This window comes from Olea europaea, unplaced genomic scaffold (genome assembly GCF_002742605.1).
Source record: "Olea europaea var. sylvestris unplaced genomic scaffold, O_europaea_v1 scaffold936, whole genome shotgun sequence".
In the NCBI taxonomy this organism is placed as follows: domain Eukaryota; kingdom Viridiplantae; phylum Streptophyta; class Magnoliopsida; order Lamiales; family Oleaceae; genus Olea; species Olea europaea.
This window is the reverse complement of record NW_019267851.1, coordinates 96,709-115,477: the sequence shown is the minus strand read 5'-3', so window position 1 is coordinate 115,477 and position 18,769 is coordinate 96,709. Positions and strand designations below refer to the sequence as shown.

Sequence of the window (18,769 nt, the reverse complement as noted above, 5' to 3'; positions counted from 1 at the left end):
ACAATGGTTGCAATTTTTCAACAACGTAATTATATGTTGGTTATTGGTCCCCGTACCCTCTGCCTCTGGTGCAATCTTTATACCACCAAAAAAATCAATGAACTTACTTGAAATTACTCATTTTTGTTTTCAGGAAAGGATGCTGCAACAAAAAGACAAGTGAATCTAGTGCCAAGTGACAGAGGGTTGACAGTAACAAAATGATCGTATACGTCTAGTTGAGTTAGACGGGCTTCATGACTTGAATATCATTGTGTAGTATTGGTGTTGAAGGTACACATAATACAGGTAATTTTGATTGGTGAATTGGGAAAATTTCCAGTTAGTTTTCTTGATGATGAGCAGAAGGCCCATATTTACAATTGTAAATTTTGTAACTTATTTGGGAAAATGGAATGTATGGTATTGAACAGTATTTTTTTATTAAAAAAGAAAAGAACCATCAATTTTGTCGAGCTTCTTGTGTATTCGAGACTTGACTTGTAGTTTCCACCAAGCAGGCACTTAATGTGGCTCAATAATGATGATGGTAGCTTTAACATAGCCAACTCTTGTAGCTTGTATAATATATATCATGACCAGCTGGTATTATTTTTATGTTGAATAAGATTACTTAGCCGTGATTTTGGTGTCCCAATTACTTAATCTTTAGGGCTGGGGTGGTTGCTTTTCCATCCTCTTATAAAAAATAAGAAAATTATTTTTTTGGAGAAGGGTGGTTTTTATTTTCCGTAATTCACTCTCTTTCTCTCTCTTATCTATTCACTCTTGGAGGGTTTAATTGACAAGTTTTTCCATAGAAAATAGTTTCCGACTTTTGGTCGTGTGACCATATTTTTCTCAAAAACAAGAAAATTGTTTTTATTTTTTATTTTTGGAGGGGTGGTTTTTATTTTTCGTAATTCACTCTCTTTCTCTTTCTTATCTATCAAACCTCTCTCATCTATCTACAAATTAAAAATGGACAAGTATAATATTTTATAGGTTGAAAGCTAAATCAAACACATTTAATTATTAATTTTCATACAAATGAGTTCCGAGACTTCCAATGAGGGTGAACCAGCCAAATTGGAATAAAGAATATTAATAGTTTTAGACTATTGAATTACTTAGAATTTATTTTTTTTCATGCAAATTTCTTGTCATTTTTTTGGTACGTTACTACGATTGGAATTTTAGTGGTTGGAAGTTGAAAATAATTTTAGTGGTTGGAAGTTGAAAATAATTGGATTTGATTTGATGAATTATTTGATGGATATGTTTTAAATTTATAAAGATAGTCGATGTTTTTGTACATCCAATTTGTATTTTTCTTCAAGTGATGCTAAGCCCAAAATAAATAAATTTTACTTTTTAATGTGAAATATGTCTGAATATGTTACTTTTTGCTGAGAAAATTACTTGAAACATTTTTTTAAGGTTTAATTTAATTAATTAGACAATAATTGTTTTTTAAAACAAAAATTAGGCTGTTACATGAACGTATCTAACAAGTCAATTATAATATAGATCTTAATTACACAATGTATAGATCATTATCATTTATGAAAAACATGTTACAGTCACATATCTCCTATTCAAAATCAAATATCACATGATTTTTGAACGTTTTTTGTAAGTTTGTTAATTTTGAAACTGTATTCTTAAACTATTGTATTTATGAATTTTTTTTTTTTTTTTTTTTAAGTGAGGAGAATTTAACTTTTATGTTTCTATCAAAATAAGTGCTTATATTCGACAATCGAAAAAATTATTTTATTTTGTATTATACTTTGCATTGCTCAAAATAAAACCCCAAATTGTCTTGAAGATCTTTAAACAATTATTGATGCATCTACATTTCAACACGTTCATTAGTTAACTTATGAAGAACCAATCTTTTCGGTGCTTGAAGTCTTACCATAAATTAAGTTACGACTAGTCAACCCTGAGAATGAAAGTTTGTTGTGTATATTTATGACACAACCATATTATTGATTCTAACGTCAACATGTGAGAAATACATTGAGAAAAAAAGTGAGATTGTACTGAACAATAATTTTAATTGCTTTTATTTTTCTTAGCCCTTGTCTTTTTCTGAATTTAACCATTTTTCTGACTATTGTCCTTTGATGGGTGCTGTCACTTTACTTCGACAGCGGTACAAAAATTGCTCTTAATTTTGGGAAAAAAGTATTGCCAAACAAGGGCTTAATCTTATTTATTATTCATCTCATCAATTATGTCAAAAATGTCATTCGAACATATGTTTAGTGCATAGTACTAGCTGTTACGTGATGTTAGCTTTCTATGTACAACTTCCTCAATTAATTATTGCTTCAAAAGATATGGAAAATTAGAATCATGTGAAGCTGTATATGGAAAGCTTAGGTCAGTAACATTAGCTAATCAAATAAACGATTTTAACTAATTTTTCTTCCTTCATATAATTTATTACTGTGGGATAGGATAGAAAGTGGCAAACAAACTAAGAGAAAGAGAAATCACATAAAACTTACATATATGTAGTCATAATTTTTATTTTCAATGCTAGTGAGAAGTGCACTTCACATAGCTTATCTTGTGAGCACTAATTATTGGGCCATTTATCAATTTTATTATTTAAAAACAAGTAAATATCATCCAAATTATTTAAATTTGAGTGCGTCGAAGGTGGGAGGTTCGTGAAATAAGTCTTTCGCCGCCCTATTACAGGGCTCCCGACGTTGGAAAGTCGGAGGTTAAGTGAAAATGACAAGGTCAACGATAGAGTTCCAATCTCAAAGGACGTATTTTTTTTTTTTTTTTAATTACATGTAAACACATTTATCATTTTTTTTCCTACATTTAGCTGTTGAATGGATTCCCATCCAATTAATAGTAAATATTCTACACTCATCAACTATTGAAAAATCAAACATAACTGTCAACATCAACCCGTTAGATATTTTATTAGCGATATTAAAATTATTGGATTTTGTATATATCTGCTATGAATTAATTTCCGTAGGTATTTGAATTTATTTCTAGATATCTAACATTTAACCCCTCAATATATTTCTAAATTTAAGAGCAAATTCCAGAATTTACAATATTAGAGATTATCCTCCAAAATGTTACTCCAACTTTGCCACTTTCATGCAGGAAAAAAAATTATAGATTACTATTATTAGAGATGAATGACAGCAAGACTTGAACTCCTAATCCTATTGAAGGTGGACACAGAAGCCATTCACGCCAGTAGGTGTCTAAGCCTAAAAGCAGGCGGAATTAAAAGGATAAAGCAACAGAAAATTTAATGAAAATCAATTTTGCAAGTTGTAAGGATCCAGGTAATTGAACGAGTATAAGTGCACACATAATTGAGTTTTGCAGCAGCATCACAGTCACAATGGACTGCCCGGAGAATTTGGAATCGGAGTTAAAAGAGTTAAGAGACACGTTCAATTCTGGGATAACAAAACAAGAGTCTTGGAGGAGGTCTCAGCTCAAAGCTCTCCTCTCTTTGCTCGAGGAAAAAGAGGATGACATAGCAAAGGCCCTTGAACAAGATTTAGGAAAACATCCAGTCGAATCTTTTCGAGACGAGGTACGAGGTTTTTCTACTTATTCAGACCATTAAATTTGGGTCGACTCCATGAATTTCCTTTTCTTTTTTTCTTGTTTTGGTTCATTAATGTTAGATGGATCTGTAGTAAAGACTGAAAGAAAATTCACTATTCTATTCTAAAACCTTGACAGATTTTATGTATATAAATATCTTCTGATTAATATAGGATACAAATGCATGGATTCTGATGTTCAGTAATGTATGTATTTTATTTCTTTTCTGGGAATTTCCTGTTTTAGTACAAATTGGTTACTCTTAAGAAAGCAATCTCTTATTACTCACTACTCCGTCACTATTTAATTAATATTTGTATTATTTATCATCTTCGATATATAAGATCTTTATCATTTCCAGCTGTTTGTATTATTATTTTCATATCTCAACTAATTAGCCAATAATTATTTGTCTGCAGGTAGGACCTTTAATAAAATCTGTAAACTATGCATTAAAAGGGTTAAAGCGATGGATGTCGAGCAAAAAGGTCATCTCTCTCTCTATTGATTTCAATTTGGCTTGTTTGTTCAAAATTGATCGGTGGTTTCATAAAGAATATAATGCTATTTCACATTAACGTCATCTAGACTGGAGTTGTAACCCTAGCAAGGCTAATAACATTACTCGTTCATAACTTGAATAGTAAAAAATTTCCATGTACAAAATGCTAAATTTATTGTGAATAAAGTTTGTTTACTTAAGATTGACGATTCACATCCTTTCATTGATTAACCAGGTTGATTTGCCTATCGCTGCATTTCCTTCGAGATCAGAGTTAGTTCCCGAGCCCCTTGGCGTCATCCTTGTCATATCATGTTGGAATTTTCCTTTTGGTAAGATTTCAACTCTTACAGGCCGGTTTCAATTTTTATGAATAGTTTAAAACGTGCACAATTCTTATAAATGACTGACGGGAAATCTTGATCCCAAGCTCATTTGCACGACCATTTTGAATGATGTCTACAAAAAAGACGACCTTAAAGATGGGATACATTTATTTATTTATCTAAATTTTTGTTTTCACTGTTCAGAGTTTATAAAGATGATGTGTTTATGGTTTTCATGTAAAAATCTCAGGAATATCATTGGAACCACTGATAGGAGCAATTGCAGCAGGAAATACAGTGGTTCTAAAGCCTTCAGAGATAGCTCCAGCATCTTCTTCGGTTTTGGCCAAAACAATCCACAGTTACCTCGATAATAAAGCAATTAAAGTCATTCAAGGTGGTCCCTCAATTTGTGAGAAATTATTACAACAGAAATGGGACAAGATTTTTTTCACAGGTACATGGACAAAACTAAAACACTCCTCTGAAATAAGCTGGGAAAATCCAAGATTGTGGGACAAAATCTATTTTGTTTTTCGTGAATGCATAGTGATGACATGGTATTTACACGAAGTTGTTCTCAAATATTTCGTCTTTTGTCTTCTTATTTGACTCTTTAAAAATAAAATAGGGAGTGCAAAAGTGGCTCGTATTGTTATGACTGCTGCTGCTATAAATCTAACTCCTGTCGCCGTGGAATTGGGTGGAAAATGCCCTGCCATTGTTGATTCCCTCTCGAGTTCTTGGGATAAAGAGGTAAATAAGTATTTCTATATTGGTAATCTTCATATTGACTCCTATTTAAATTCTTCATTTTGAGGGGCATATATCTTAGGCATTGATCGAAAGGATCATCTCGATCCTAGCCTTAGATAGGCAAAGAATTTCGATCTTGACATCCTGTGGTGCAAGTATCTTAGGCATTGATCGGAAGGATCTTCTAGATCCTAGTCTGATTGTCTGAGATAGGATAAGAATTTTGAGCTTTTATGATTACTACAGAAAAAATGGCTTGATCAATAATAATTTGAGATTAATACTGTTTTCAGATTGCAATGAAAAGAATCCTTGCTGCAAAATTTGGGACCTGTGCTGGCCAAGCATGCATAGCCATTGATTATATCCTTGTGGAAAGGAAATTCTCAGCCACCCTGGTATTATTTACTTATAAGTGCTATTAAGCCCAAGTTTTCATTGATTATAATTTTTAGCTTATAAACAACATGGTTTTTATCAAATTTTATATGCTTGTTACAGGTAAATCTACTAAAGGGCTCCATCCTTCGAATGTTTGGGGAAAACCCGAAAGAGTTAAATAGTGTAGGGAGAATAATCAACAAAAATCATTGTTCAAGACTAAGGAAACTCTTAGACGAGACGGGGGTTAAAGCTTCTATTGTTCATGGTGGTTCATACGATGAAGACTCTCTGTAAATACAACCATCTCTCGACCCCTCTTTCTTTCGTGTTGAGTCACCTCTATTTATGCTTATAAAGAGACGATGAATTTATTTGTCTATATTTAAATCTTTAGCATGTCCTTCATGAGTAGATAAAATTCAATATTTTTATTAAATGCCTCACACTCGAAGTCAAGAATAACATAACTAAACATGTTTGAAAACAAAAAGTTACATATTTAATGATTAATCTGTTTACTGGTTACAGGTTTATGGAGCCAACTCTCTTGGTTGATCCTCCTCTTAATGCTGGAATCATGACAGAAGAAATCTTTGGTCCATTGCTCCCCATAATTACTGTGAGCAGCATATATATGATTTTTCTTCTCTTTTGTTTCCATCTTTTACTATGAATAGATGATTTTCAAGAACTTGTATTACTACAAACAGGAGTCATCTTTAGATTTCAAGAGTGTCTTGGTGAATTATATTTTTTTTCTCAGGTGGAGAAAATAGAAGATGGTATTGAATTCATCAAGTCTAGGCCAAAATCATTAGCTATTTATGCCTTTACCAACAATGAAACTTTAAAGAAAAAGTTAGTATCTGAAACATCATCGGGAAGCGTGACTTTCAATGACGCAATCATCCAAGTAAGTTTAGAAGCAACTACTATATTTTTTGCCGACTTGAACTTAAAACCTTGAAGTTTTAGAGCCATTAATGTTTCATCAACTAGCTTACGTGTTTTTTAACATGCACAAGGAGATTGTGTCGTCTTGTTTCTCCAGTAAAATGGATTTTTTTTCGAGTGCAGTATGTAGCAGATACTATTCCATTTGGGGGAGTGGGTGAATCTGGATTTGGAAGGTACCATGGGAAGTTCTCATTTGATGCGTTTACTCATGAGAAACCAGTAGTATTAAGAAGTTTCCTTACAGATTTTTGGTTCAGATATCCTCCATGGAATGGTACAAAGTTGCAGATTTTTAAATCTGCATATCGATTTAATTATTTTGAAATTATTCTCATATTATTGGGCTTGAAAAGATCATGAGAATTTCAAATTCTATGGTTTGCAGAAATAAGGCTAGTAGGACTTGTACTCTTATCATTTTTATTGTATTCTATCAAGAAATGGTGTCAAATATTGATGAAAATTATGTTTTGTCAATGAATGTATACTCTAATTTAATTTTTATATCTATTTTTAGCATGCAAGTGGTTTTGAGTATACTCAAATTAAGTAATAGAATTAATAAAAGCAGGAAAAAAACAAAACAAGTACTAATTGTTATCAATAACTCTTGGATCACAGACCCTTCATAATCAAAGAAAGAAAGAAAAGAATTTCATTGAGTTCTTTTGCTTTTAAGTTTAGAGCTTCCAGATGAGTAAAGTGTCCATGTCCAGCCTTTAAAACAGAGGCTTCTCGATTCTGCTTTCGTACTACCAACTTCTTAAAGCATTTTCAAATATGAAAACCATATAAAATTGTGGTAAATATACTTCCAATGAAAATTTATCGAGGAAACTGACCTTATTTACCCAGAACTTCAATATTTTAATATAGAAGAAACGAAGAAAATTAGGTATAGAAACCAAAGAAAAAATGTCGTAGAAAAAAACAGTAAAACCTTGAACGAGATGGAAAAGTAAAGCCGCCATTCCTGATAAGAATATTGCTCTAGTCCTTTGGAGCGTTAACAATCACCTCCTTGAAACAAATTGGGCAAGCCTGTTTTAGTAAAAATGGTTAGCGACATATTGGTAATGCACTTGTAAAGAAAGTTACCAAGGCGATTAGCTTACTTTGTTGATACTGAGCCATTTGCTTCCACAACCTGCATGGTAGACGTGTTTGCAAGGAAGAGTCATCTGCCTATCACGTCGTTTGTACTCCATCTGGCAGATTACGCACCTATTAACGGAAAAAGAAAAGGTCCCGTTAAACACCGTCAATCTGAAAATCATTCTGAAAGTGGATGAAAAAGCTCGATAGATGACATTTGAGATATGGAACAAATAAAACAAAGCGGCCATAAATTGTTCAAGATGCTAAAGTTTAATCTAGGGAATCTCATGGTTTTCACCTGACTACACTATAGCCTTTGTTTGACAACCATTATTTAAAAACTTGTTTTTCTATAAACTCATTTTCAACCACACATTTACACAATAAAATATTCTGCACGTAAATAAAAAAAAATTTCTTACTTTTTAACCATACATCCTCCTAAAAATAACTATTCAAAACATTTTTTTGGCTGAATAGAGGACATCAAACACAAGCTAGACTTGGTCTATGCTACGATGATGAAATTAGAATTTTTTAGTTATGCCTAAATTAAAAATCAATTGATAATTGGTATCCTGTTCACTTAACTACCCAAATATAGACATAAACATGGGGCTGGCTTCAACTAGTTCTAGGCTTGTTCCAATGAGTCCTAAAAGGTTATTCGTGGGTTGAGGGTTATTGTTTTGAGTAAGGATGTGAATAAGACCATCAGTTAGTTCAACCGATAAAATTCCAAATTTATACATTGAAGAACCAATGAGGTAGGCAGATAAACAAATGCATACTCTGAGAAAATATACGATTAACAAAAGCAGTTTGACTTTCTAAAACCCCTAACCCAGTGACGGACATGAATTACGAGAATGCTAAGGGAGATTCAATAAAATTGAATCCAAGATGAGAAACCTTTGAAAGATTATGGTACACGAACAAGAAGTTCCCACTAATATGGCAAAATCTCCAGCAATCCATATATGGTCTAACAAATAAATCACCGGTTTGCTTGCAAACAATGTGACGCAAATACTTGAAGTTAGCTCAGAAATTACAGAAAGAAAGTGAAGCATCAAATGAGTCCAAAACAATAGAGCTAATATCTCACAGCCTATCCGACAGTAGGCCTAAAGAGGCAATGATAGAAATTGGGAACAGATAATGGGCGAGAAATACAGATTTATCATGAAGTATACTGCAGTGAACATGGTACTGGGAGAAAAAAATAATAATAATAAAAAAATATAAAATAAAAAAAAATTAATAATTAACTTTAGTTGGGAATAAACTTTGTGGCTCTATCTTACCTTTCAGCTCTGAATCTCTTTCTTGAGAATAAGCCACATTTGAATTTCGATAATGGGAGCAGCGCGATAAGTTCTTGAGAAAGACCCCTGCTTTGATTTCCAACAGCTTCACCCAACTCAAGTAACTCCTACAAGGAAATGAAATAAATATATATTTTAGTAAACTCACAACTTTATCCTTTTTTTTTCCAGCTCTAAGATAAATGTCACTGTCCATTGATTTCATGATTTCACGGTTAAGATTGGACAGAATAGAAGAAAATAGAAAGCCAAGCAATAAGAAAACTGTTGGCAATACAATGCAGTTCATCAAGTACAAGAATAATCAAGAGCAGAACAAAGTATTCATTTATGGCAATTATCCGACATGTTGACATTGATAATAACCACTCTATAAAAATAATATAACCAAAGGGATTAATGTAAGAAAAAAATTCCCCACAAGAAATTGTCCACTGAAAGAAGCAGCTTAAGTGTTAAAAGAAATGGGCAATGCTCTCACAATGATAAAAACAACGGGCAACAAAATGAAATGGAATTTTATGCCACCACAGAAATCTATTAAAAGAAATTCATGATCATTTGATGAGCAGTAATATTTCCCCAGTGGAAGCAACCTCGGTTCTTCAAAATCACTTCACCTGAAGTCATGCACATATTAGCAGAAAAAATATTGCCCCCTTACTTTTATCCAACTACCTGTGGAATCCCCATTGTTTTTCAAGTTTACAACTCTGCCCTATAATAGTGGATAATTATTAGGCCTGAATATTTTGGTTCAGTTTTGCAACCAAAGCTGCCAAATTTTCAAGGTTTTTGTCACCTATTTTTCTTCTTTTTCCATCTTTAAAGTCAATTTTCATTGAATTCTCTGGATTTATGTACTTCACTGCTGTGAATTGATAGTGTTAAGCAGATTCTTGTATTTTCCTCCTAAAATGTGTCAAACTGTGAAGTAGAAGAAAAGAAAAGGTGATAGCCAAGAGACTTTTCCAAAATTTAAGGAGCAAAGTACCATGCTAAGATTGATATAAGCTCTTTGTAAACTATGTCTTGACATACATTTTTCCAATGGGGCATGTGTTATCAGGCTGCAAAGGATTTAAATACTTATTCTTATTGATATCAAGTTAGGGAGAAAAGCTTCAATAGGACATCCATATATGCGCACATGATAGGACTGTCTATTTAAATCATGTAACTTCAGACCTCAAGCCACTCAAAATGCGACACATAGGCATCCGAGGTGGTAAGAAAGAAATAAAGTGAGCGTGTGTGATACCGAGGTGAGTCTCATTTTGAATGGTTCAAGGTTCAAGGTGTCATAATTTGAATGGACGGTCCTACCATGTGCACATATAGGACCATCCTCCCAAAGCTTCTCTCTAAGTTCTGGGGTCACATCTGATTGTCTAGAGTCCACCTGGGATCCACCCAGTCAGCCTAGACATACACACTACAGGATGGCGATAGCACTCATGCATTTCTACAAGACCTCGTATTGCACAGCCAACAAATTTTTGGCAGTGTTAAAGTCTCCTCTTAAGGGATTTCCTCCTTTTTTTTTTTTTTCCTATCGAAGATATTTTATATATAAAAGCCTAGGGCCTATTTAGAGCACTTATATCAAATATGACAAACCGTGTTGAGAATACGGGAACAAATAGTCATGTAGAGCTCTTCATGGTTACATAAATGAAACGGCTAAGTATTAAAATTTGTTCTACAAAAGTCCAGGTAACAAAATGCACCCTAATTTAAGAATTTATTACATACAAACCCTTGAAATATCGCAATATAATCTTCTGAAGCCATGTTTTGAACAAAGTTACCAGACGTCTTTTTACCTAAACTTCTGTTGGACTTCTCATTGTCCATAACTTCACATTGCAAAAGTCCATACCTGATTCCATTATAGGAATTGGATGTTACCTAACCACTAGCAACATTTTCTAATAACCTCTTAGTTATTCATATGCTTTCAACAGAGAACCAATACTCTATATATCTCCTTGATTAATTAGAATTAGAATTATGAAGACAATACTCTGCATGATTAACATTTCTAACCTCATAAGTCATGTTGTCAGGGTCAATGTCGTCTTGCCAAACAGCCTGCATCAATTCGCAGAAGGTGAGTGAACAAATTTCTTGCTCTACGTGCTCCTTCAAGTTATGAAGGGGATTATAAGTATGAAAAGTTCAGCATTAGTATAACAATGAAGGATGTAACAACATACCTCGTAATCACGAGTATTCTGATGATTCCGAGGACCTAGAGGATTCCAAAGAACAAAGGTCACTTTATATTTTATATTTCTATACTTAATAATTTTTAGATACAGAGATACACATAATAACACATCAAAAAACAACATCTGTAAGTTGAAATGCATATAAGATCATCGATGCAAAGATATATGATATCCATGAGCCAGGGGTTGCATGATTTAATATCCATTTTCTTTCCTCAACATAGGATTGCAGCAAAAGTATCCATTAATTTTCTTTCTCAACTATCCCAAGCATAAGAACAACCAGAAAGGATGGGTCCAGTTTGATAATGGAAATTCATATTCAGCTTTCCAGCAGGACGGCAATAGTCATGGTGCATGAAGGTGAAAGAGGAGGAGGAAAAGTAAAACACCAGACAGATTTTTCACGTGATGAAAGAGAAATACCGTGGAAACATTTGCTTTAGTTCATAAGGTAAAATCTGTATATCACTATCAGTACAATGGAAACTAAAATCAAATCTCACACTCTAACGGATCAGCAGGTGAAGTGGAGCTCGAATGTCCTTCCTGATTCACATGTGAAACTGTAGCCGCATCATCAGCCACCGATGAAGGGCTTTCCAAATGCTTATTATATTCATCAATTCCAATCATTTGATCATTTACCACATAACCGGGCCAATATTCATAGTATGAAAAACTTCCAGGTTCAGAAATCGCATATTTGAACAAATTAGCATTCGCTGCTGCATAAGCACTCTCCTGCACAAAATTTGAAACAATCACTTACATTGTTCTCACCATGAAAGAAATAAGCAAAAAATAAAAGAACAGACATTTTCCTCCAAATTCAAGTCCAAGAGAGTAACCTTGAGATTCTAATCAAAACATTTTGTGAATATAAAGACCAAGTTATGCAAACAGAAAAGGGCAGAAACTTTATTATGCCCTTAAGTAAATTCATGCAACTATTAAACCTATAAGGAGGCTTGCATATAAGCCAACTCAATACATGGTGTACTTTCTGAAGTGTTTTTTGGATCTTGAAAAAGGCTTAGCCCTTGTGTGAAGTTGATTTTCGGAGAAGTGGTTTTGTGAAAATTGATTTTTTGGAGAACGTGTGATAAAAAAAAATAAATAAATAAATAAAAAAAAAATATATATATATATATATGTGTGTGTGTGTGTGTGTGTGTGTGTGTGTGTGGAGAATGTGCAGCTAGAAATGAGTGTGGTGAAAAAAATGCTTTTGAGAAAATCAGTTTTCAAACAAGGGCTTAATAACTATTGAAGCTAGACTATTTCATTTGAGCCAATCTAGAACAAGCTTCTGATGAAATAAATCTGACTTGAGCTTTTGATTCTTTTTTGGTCAATAATATGAGCTAAAGCCCATTTTTGAAACTCAATTATTAAACATCCCAAGGTAACTCTAAAAATATTTAGTTCAGTGTCCTTCAAAATGGAACAGCTGATAATGTACCTGAACATAAGTAGCATCTGCAAAAATGAAATTTCCATGATCGTAGGTAAGACCTCCAAAATAATCCACAAAACTTCCAATTGAATTATAAGGCATGGCATGGTTTGGATAGTGAACTTCCATCTGTGAATTCCAGCTCATTTTTGAAGAAGAATTTCTGATGCACCAAAAAAATGCAAATATCAAACTTATGATAACATTGTAACTCATATGATTCCAGGAGTTGTTGAAAGAAGTATGTATATCTACTATTGATATCATTGCCAAATTCAAGCAAATAGATATATCACATATGCAACTAAAATCAATAAAATTTGAGAAAAGGCGAATTAAGCTCAATAGCACTATTTCCAGTTTAGTAATTTATGCAAATCCTGTAATGAATTAACAATCAACAACTTTCTGTTAAAAGAGTTCCAAAATACTTTCAATGCATATTGTAATTAAGTGAGAATGTATATTAATTTACTTCCACATATAGGAAAATAACCCCAAAAAAAAGGCCAGTTTCAACTCAAATGGGTCAATATTTAGATTTCTCTTGTAAAAATGTAAGAAAAAGTTAGCTAAATATAGAATCTGAAGAAGATGATAGCTTGACAAACCCGAAAGAATTAAGAGGAACAAATATCAAGAAATTACAAAGGCATTAACATAATTTTCAGCAGAGAGTTTCTGTTAAGATTTTGTGCATTTTCCTGAAAATTAAAAGATTCCTATCAAACTTCAACACCGAGAATAAATTAGAATCAATACCACGTTTTATCAGCGATAAAACAAACCGCTAATCTCCGAACATAATACGACACAAGGAAAACAAATCAATCGAACAATCAACAAAAAGAAACACAAAGCAAAGAAAGACAAATACAGCTCGAGAGATTATATTTAATGCAAAAATAGATTCTCGAAGAAATAAAGAAAGATAAAGAACCGACATTGATCGCTTTCTGAACGTCAGTCTTCACCTGATCAAAACAGGATCCCTCCCTCTCTCTCTCTCTCTCTCTTTGTGTAGAGGTCATGAAAATGAGAGGCTGCTGTGACAAATTTTGTCTGTATTTTATAGGTGGACAAAAATACAGAACATCAGGATATTGAGAGGTGATATAAAGGGACAACACAATCTGCACAATGTACAACATTTGTACTCTCCATTTTGATTAAACTTTCGCCAACTTCAATAAACTAACGAGACGAGCAAGCACGTTCACGTCTGAGAAGTAAAGTAAAAGAAACCGGCTATCTCCTTTTGCCTGACTTTTTTTTTCCTCCCATAATCAAATGGGACCATCCTCAATGCAGAACTCAACAACCAATACTTCCAGTTTCCGGTAAAAAGTTATTCATACGAGGTTAGCATTAAATTTTTTATTATAACATATAACATGTTTAGCTAAAAATCATTTTTTTTAAGTAAATTTTAATAAAAGTTTATATATCCCTATTTGATAGAAATTTTAATTTTAATTTTTATCTAAGTTAAAGTCAAAATCAATAATTAATTTTATCCACGTATTTCTTGGAATAAACAACTTTTTTAACTATACATTTCATTAAATTTTATCAAAATCTTCTAAAAATTTGATTTTAAAATGCACAAAATTGGAACACAATGTGTGAATGAAAGTGAAGTTAAGAAAAAATGAAGATCAAACATAGAAATAATTAAGTACTTGTTTGGTAGAGATTTTAATAATTAATTTTTTGACCGTTGGAGATAAAGTAAATCCTTGTGAGAGAACAATTCAAAAATGACAATTGAAATAATGAAATAACGGTCAAAAAAATTGATTTTAATTGGATTAATAGTTATACCAAACAAGCTCTAAGTTTATTCTAAAAAAAAAAATCACTTATAAGTAAGGCACCCCATATTTGGTTAGCATTCATTGTCATCTTACCCCTTCTAGACTTGGGAAGAGAGACGAACAAAGAGATGCAAACATGGGAGCTAAGGAGTGCGTCGCTACACCTAGAATTGAGAAGTACTCAAGAGTGATACACGAAAGGCACATACATAAAAATGGACCTTGTGAGAGTCAAAGATTGATGGGCGCAAGGATGCGCAAAAAGGGGTGCAGAGGATGAGGATGCAAATATGGTTTAGGGTTGCCGGACGAAGGATTTTTTTCTTAATTTCTTCTCCCTCTTAATGTTTTTTTTCTTAATTGAAATATTATTTTCTTATTTCACCATTGTCTCATGAATTTTGACGAGTAAATTTAATCAATGCTTACTGAACTTTAACTTAGTTACTACTTGCTCACTTATCTTTCATGGGTTACTGAATGTTCACTCATCTTTCTATATAGTTACTCATCCATCACTCGTCTCTTCAAATAATTGGACGACTTTTGCGACAACTTTCCGACAACGTCCTCTTCAATTATCACCCAAAATCTCCCTATAATTCCAAGGGATTCGATCGGAAAATTGCCTTAAAAGTCGCTCAAAAATTCTGAAAATCTGCCTAGATTTTCAGATTTTTTGGGCGACTTTTAAGCCAATTTTTTGACAACTTCTGATAATCAAAACTGCCGAATTTTGATACCGTTGGAAAGCCTATAATATCTTCTTCAATTACTACCCAAAATTTCTCCATAGCTCCAAAGGATTTGATCGAAATAAACCCACAAAGTCAGCATCCCGAAAAGGTGAAAATCTGGATAGAGTTCGGGATGTTGACTTTGTGAGTTTATTCCGATCGAATCTTTTGGAGTTAGAAATTTTGGGTGGTAATTGAAGAGGACATTGTGGGCTTTCCAACGGTATCAAAATTCGACAGCTACATAAAGTATATACGAAGAATATTTTCAAAAGATCCTCTATTTATTAAGAGCATCTTATGCATAATAAAGAATATCTTTAAATTTAGAGAGTAATTTTTTTTATACACTCCAACAAACTCTTTATTTTGATTCTTTATTTTATTTTTTTCCAATGAATATTTAATAATTTCTCCACATATTTTATTTAAAGTATATTAATGATTAATCAATTCAAATGTAATTTGAAAAACTAAAATTGTAGGTTATTGAAATTTGTAATGTATTAAATGCAATCATTGTACATTTAGAATAGAGAATGGATTTGGCTCTCTAACTTTGGAGAGCCAAACACACTCTCTACTTTAAAAATTTAAAATAAAGTTTCTTGAAACTCATTTTTAAGTATTGACTCTCTAAAAATAAAAAATATTTTGTATTTAAAGAGTTTCTTAGAGATACACTAAGAGCTTATTTGGGTTAAAGTCAAACAATTAATATTAATCATATTTTTCATGGATTTCACAACTTTACAATCACACATTTCAAAAACTTCTATTACAATCTATTAAAAAATCTAATTTTAATCCCTATAATACATACAGTGAGTATGTGAAGAACATCTTGGTTATCCTATCCATCACGGGATGAAATGGTTAATCGCATTGTATCTGCAAAGAAGATTTTATGGACACGTGAAGGTTTGAGAGATAAGGCACGAATTTTTTGTTGTATCTATCAACAGTTCACTTTTAGCAACTCATGGGTTTATCATTCATGTAATGTAAGAGAGGACAAAACCTGGCGTGCAATGCAAGGATTCATGCACCAATCCTTTTTTGTCACTACACATGACAAAGTTAATGGAACTAGTTATCATATGCATTTTTTCAGACCCCACTTTTCAGTTTACGGCATAGGGAACAATATTTACCTATTATGAGGTGTTTGACTCATATTATTTTGAGAATAATATATTTTTAAATACTGTATTAATGGAATATGTGTGATTAAAAAATAAGAAAATTTTTTTGATCTGCGTATAATATTATTTTATTGAAGAATGTATAGTTGAAATAATATCAAATCATTATTTAAGAATGTATTTTTTTGGAATAATGTGGCTCAAACATGTCCTATATAAAAAGTTGAGTGTGAAGAATGTGAAGTTATCGTAAAAAGTAACGGTGATTTCATCCATTTTATCTTACTATAACTTTTTTTTTTTTCGTGAGCAAAAACGACATTGTTTTCTATTCAACTATTTCTCTACATGCTACAGTGACATTTTCTCTCTTCCTCAATTCGTGTATATTTTTTTTATATCTTCTCCATTTCCACAAGTTACAATTTTTTTGGTTCTCCATTTCACCACACAAATCACCTATAATTTCTTCTTCTCTCTGAAGTTTATTGGGTCTTTTTTTTTTCCATGGACGAATGATTTATTGATTTAAAAATAAAAATTATATAAAAGAGGTAAATATAGAATGAAGTCTTTTTATCTTACAATTATGTAAAAAGAAACAAAAAAAAAAAGGAAAAAAAGCCACACGCACTCCTCCTACCTAGATTTTTGACAAAAAATCTCATTTTTTTAATATAAATCATTTAGGGTCTGTTTAATTGGTTCGAATTTCATGAAAAATGGAATTTGAATTCCACATTTTTCCAATTTTATGTGTTTGATGCATTTTAATTTCCATTTTCTTGCTTGTCATGGAAAATGATATTTTCTTGGTTTTTAAGGAAAACCAATTCCCACCACCTTCCAACCTACTGTTCATGTTTTTTTTTTTTTTTTTTTTTTTTGGGGAAAGGAAACAAATTCTAAGAATTATTGTAAAAAAAAAAATATTTCACTTTAATTGGCAATTTTCATGTAAAACAAAGCCAAACGAATACCAAAAGACAGATGATTTTTTCGATATTTTTTTTGTTAGCAATGAAAAGAAATTTCATTTCCAATACCAGTAAAATCTATCTCTTTAATTGACAATTTTCATGTAAAACAAAGCCAAACGAATACCAAAAAATACTTTTATTTTAACATTTTTCACGTGAAAAATTATACCAATCAAACACAATAATTTACAATTCTCAATAAAACAATTTATAGACAATTCAATTTTCTAGAATTCATTTTCAATTCAATTTAATTACATCTTTGCAATCAAACGGACCATTAATGTTTTTCAGATTTACCTTGTTAAAAAATAAAAATAAAAAATAGACTCGTTCACTCCGTGCACAAAGTGGAAGAGCATGGTGGTAGAATTTTTTTCTCCTTTCTCAACTCCAAATTCTCGGGTTTTGGAGAAATTTTGAGGTTGTTTGTTTTTATGAAATTTTAGTCAGATTTAATTAGAAACGTGCCAATCCAACTGATAAATAAAATAAATTAAATGATTTAACAAATTAAACAAAAACAAAATTACAAGCAAAAATAAAAAAGAAACAAAAAAAAGTTGTTATAAAGTTTTTAAATTGAATTGACATAATTAAATTAAAAATAAATATTATTTAATTAAAATTAAAAAATTTGTGTTCTATCGTAGAACAAAAAGAATTAAAAAGAATTTAAATTAAAAAAATATTTATAATATGAAGAAAAAATATGTTTTAAAACAATTTTCAAAAAAATATAATAAAAACAAAATAAAAGAAAGTTACAAAAATTAAATAAAGAATATATAAATATTATTTAATTAAAATTGAAAAATTATCATGAAGAGAAAAGAATTAAAAAGAATTAATTTAAATGAAACAAATGAAAAAAGAAGAAAAAAAAGAAAAAAAAAATTTCTCTCCATCCATGGTGTAAAAAATGTGTGTGGAGCACTTTACTTTCTTTTTTTTTTTTTTTTTCAAATTGAAAAAAAAAATTCTATTTGAAAAAATTCTTTTTAATTCTTTTCTTTTTACGATAAAACTTAATTTTTTTAATTTTAATTAAATAATATTTATATATTCTTTATTTAATTTTTGTAACTTTCTTTTATTCTGTTTTTATTATATTTTTTTGAAAATTATTTTAAAATTTATTTTTACTTCATATTATAACTAAGTTTTTGTTCGATTTAAAATTCTTTTTAATTCTTTTTTGTTCTACTATAAAACGCAATGTTTTCAATTTTAAATAAATAATATTTATTTTTAATTTTAATTATTTCAATTTAATTTACAAAATTTATAATAATTTTTTTAATTTTATTTTTTATTTCATTTTTATCCCTTTTTACTTGCATTTATAGTACAAAACGACATTGTTTCCCTATGTTGAATGGCAAAACGATCCATTTACTCCATTAAGATGATAAAGGATTGAATATATCTTATATATAATTATAGAAATATTTATATTTAATT

The 18,769-nt window shown here is 31.2% G+C and overlaps 2 protein-coding genes across 3 annotated transcripts; one reads left to right on the top strand and one right to left on the bottom strand.

Moving 5' to 3' along the window:
- Nucleotides 1-3,010: 3,010 nt before the first annotated feature.
- Nucleotides 3,011-7,011, top strand: LOC111392504 (aldehyde dehydrogenase family 3 member F1-like). Its single transcript, XM_023017864.1, has 10 exons — nucleotides 3,011-3,568; nucleotides 4,002-4,070; nucleotides 4,320-4,416; nucleotides 4,661-4,867; nucleotides 5,042-5,166; nucleotides 5,460-5,564; nucleotides 5,668-5,840; nucleotides 6,079-6,169; nucleotides 6,314-6,463; nucleotides 6,628-7,011. Exons 1-10 carry the CDS (start codon nucleotides 3,371-3,373, stop codon nucleotides 6,865-6,867), a joined length of 1,455 nt encoding a protein of 484 aa, XP_022873632.1. The 5' UTR covers nucleotides 3,011-3,370; the 3' UTR covers nucleotides 6,868-7,011.
- A 133-nt stretch (nucleotides 7,012-7,144) lies between these two features.
- LOC111392505 (E3 ubiquitin ligase BIG BROTHER-like) lies at nucleotides 7,145-13,809 on the bottom strand. Of its 2 annotated transcripts, none has more exons than XM_023017865.1 (8): nucleotides 13,571-13,809; nucleotides 12,633-12,789; nucleotides 11,674-11,911; nucleotides 11,153-11,187; nucleotides 10,983-11,027; nucleotides 8,913-9,040; nucleotides 7,623-7,731; nucleotides 7,145-7,548 (listed from the first exon to the last, which is right to left on the bottom strand). In XM_023017865.1, the coding sequence occupies exons 2-8, from the start codon at nucleotides 12,771-12,773 to the stop codon at nucleotides 7,498-7,500; spliced, it is 747 nt and encodes a 248-aa protein (XP_022873633.1). In that variant the 5' UTR covers nucleotides 12,774-12,789; nucleotides 13,571-13,809; the 3' UTR covers nucleotides 7,145-7,497. The 2 variants fall into 2 exon arrangements, with proteins under 2 accessions (XP_022873633.1, XP_022873634.1); XM_023017866.1 differs by lacking the exon at nucleotides 13,571-13,809 and adding an exon at nucleotides 13,389-13,496.
- Nucleotides 13,810-18,769: the final 4,960 nt, after the last annotated feature.

Bases quoted from the DNA above. Each gene is read 5' to 3' on its own strand.
- LOC111392505 (XM_023017865.1), bottom strand. From the start codon at position 12,773: ATGAGCTGGAATTCACAGATGGAAGTTCACTATCCAAACCATGCCATG. The intron at 11,028-11,152 runs GTATGTTGTTAC...GAATTGATGCAG, and splicing joins AGAATACTCGTGATTACGAG to GCTGTTTGGCAAGACGACAT. The intron at 9,041-10,982 runs GTTAGAAATGTT...ATTTCCTTGTAG, and splicing joins CTGACAACATGACTTATGAG to GAGTTACTTGAGTTGGGTGA.
- LOC111392504 (XM_023017864.1), top strand. From the start codon at position 3,371: ATGGACTGCCCGGAGAATTTGGAATCGGAGTTAAAAGAGTTAAGAGAC. The intron at 4,071-4,319 runs GTCATCTCTCTC...TTGATTAACCAG, and splicing joins GATGGATGTCGAGCAAAAAG to GTTGATTTGCCTATCGCTGC. The intron at 5,565-5,667 runs GTATTATTTACT...TGCTTGTTACAG, and splicing joins GGAAATTCTCAGCCACCCTG to GTAAATCTACTAAAGGGCTC.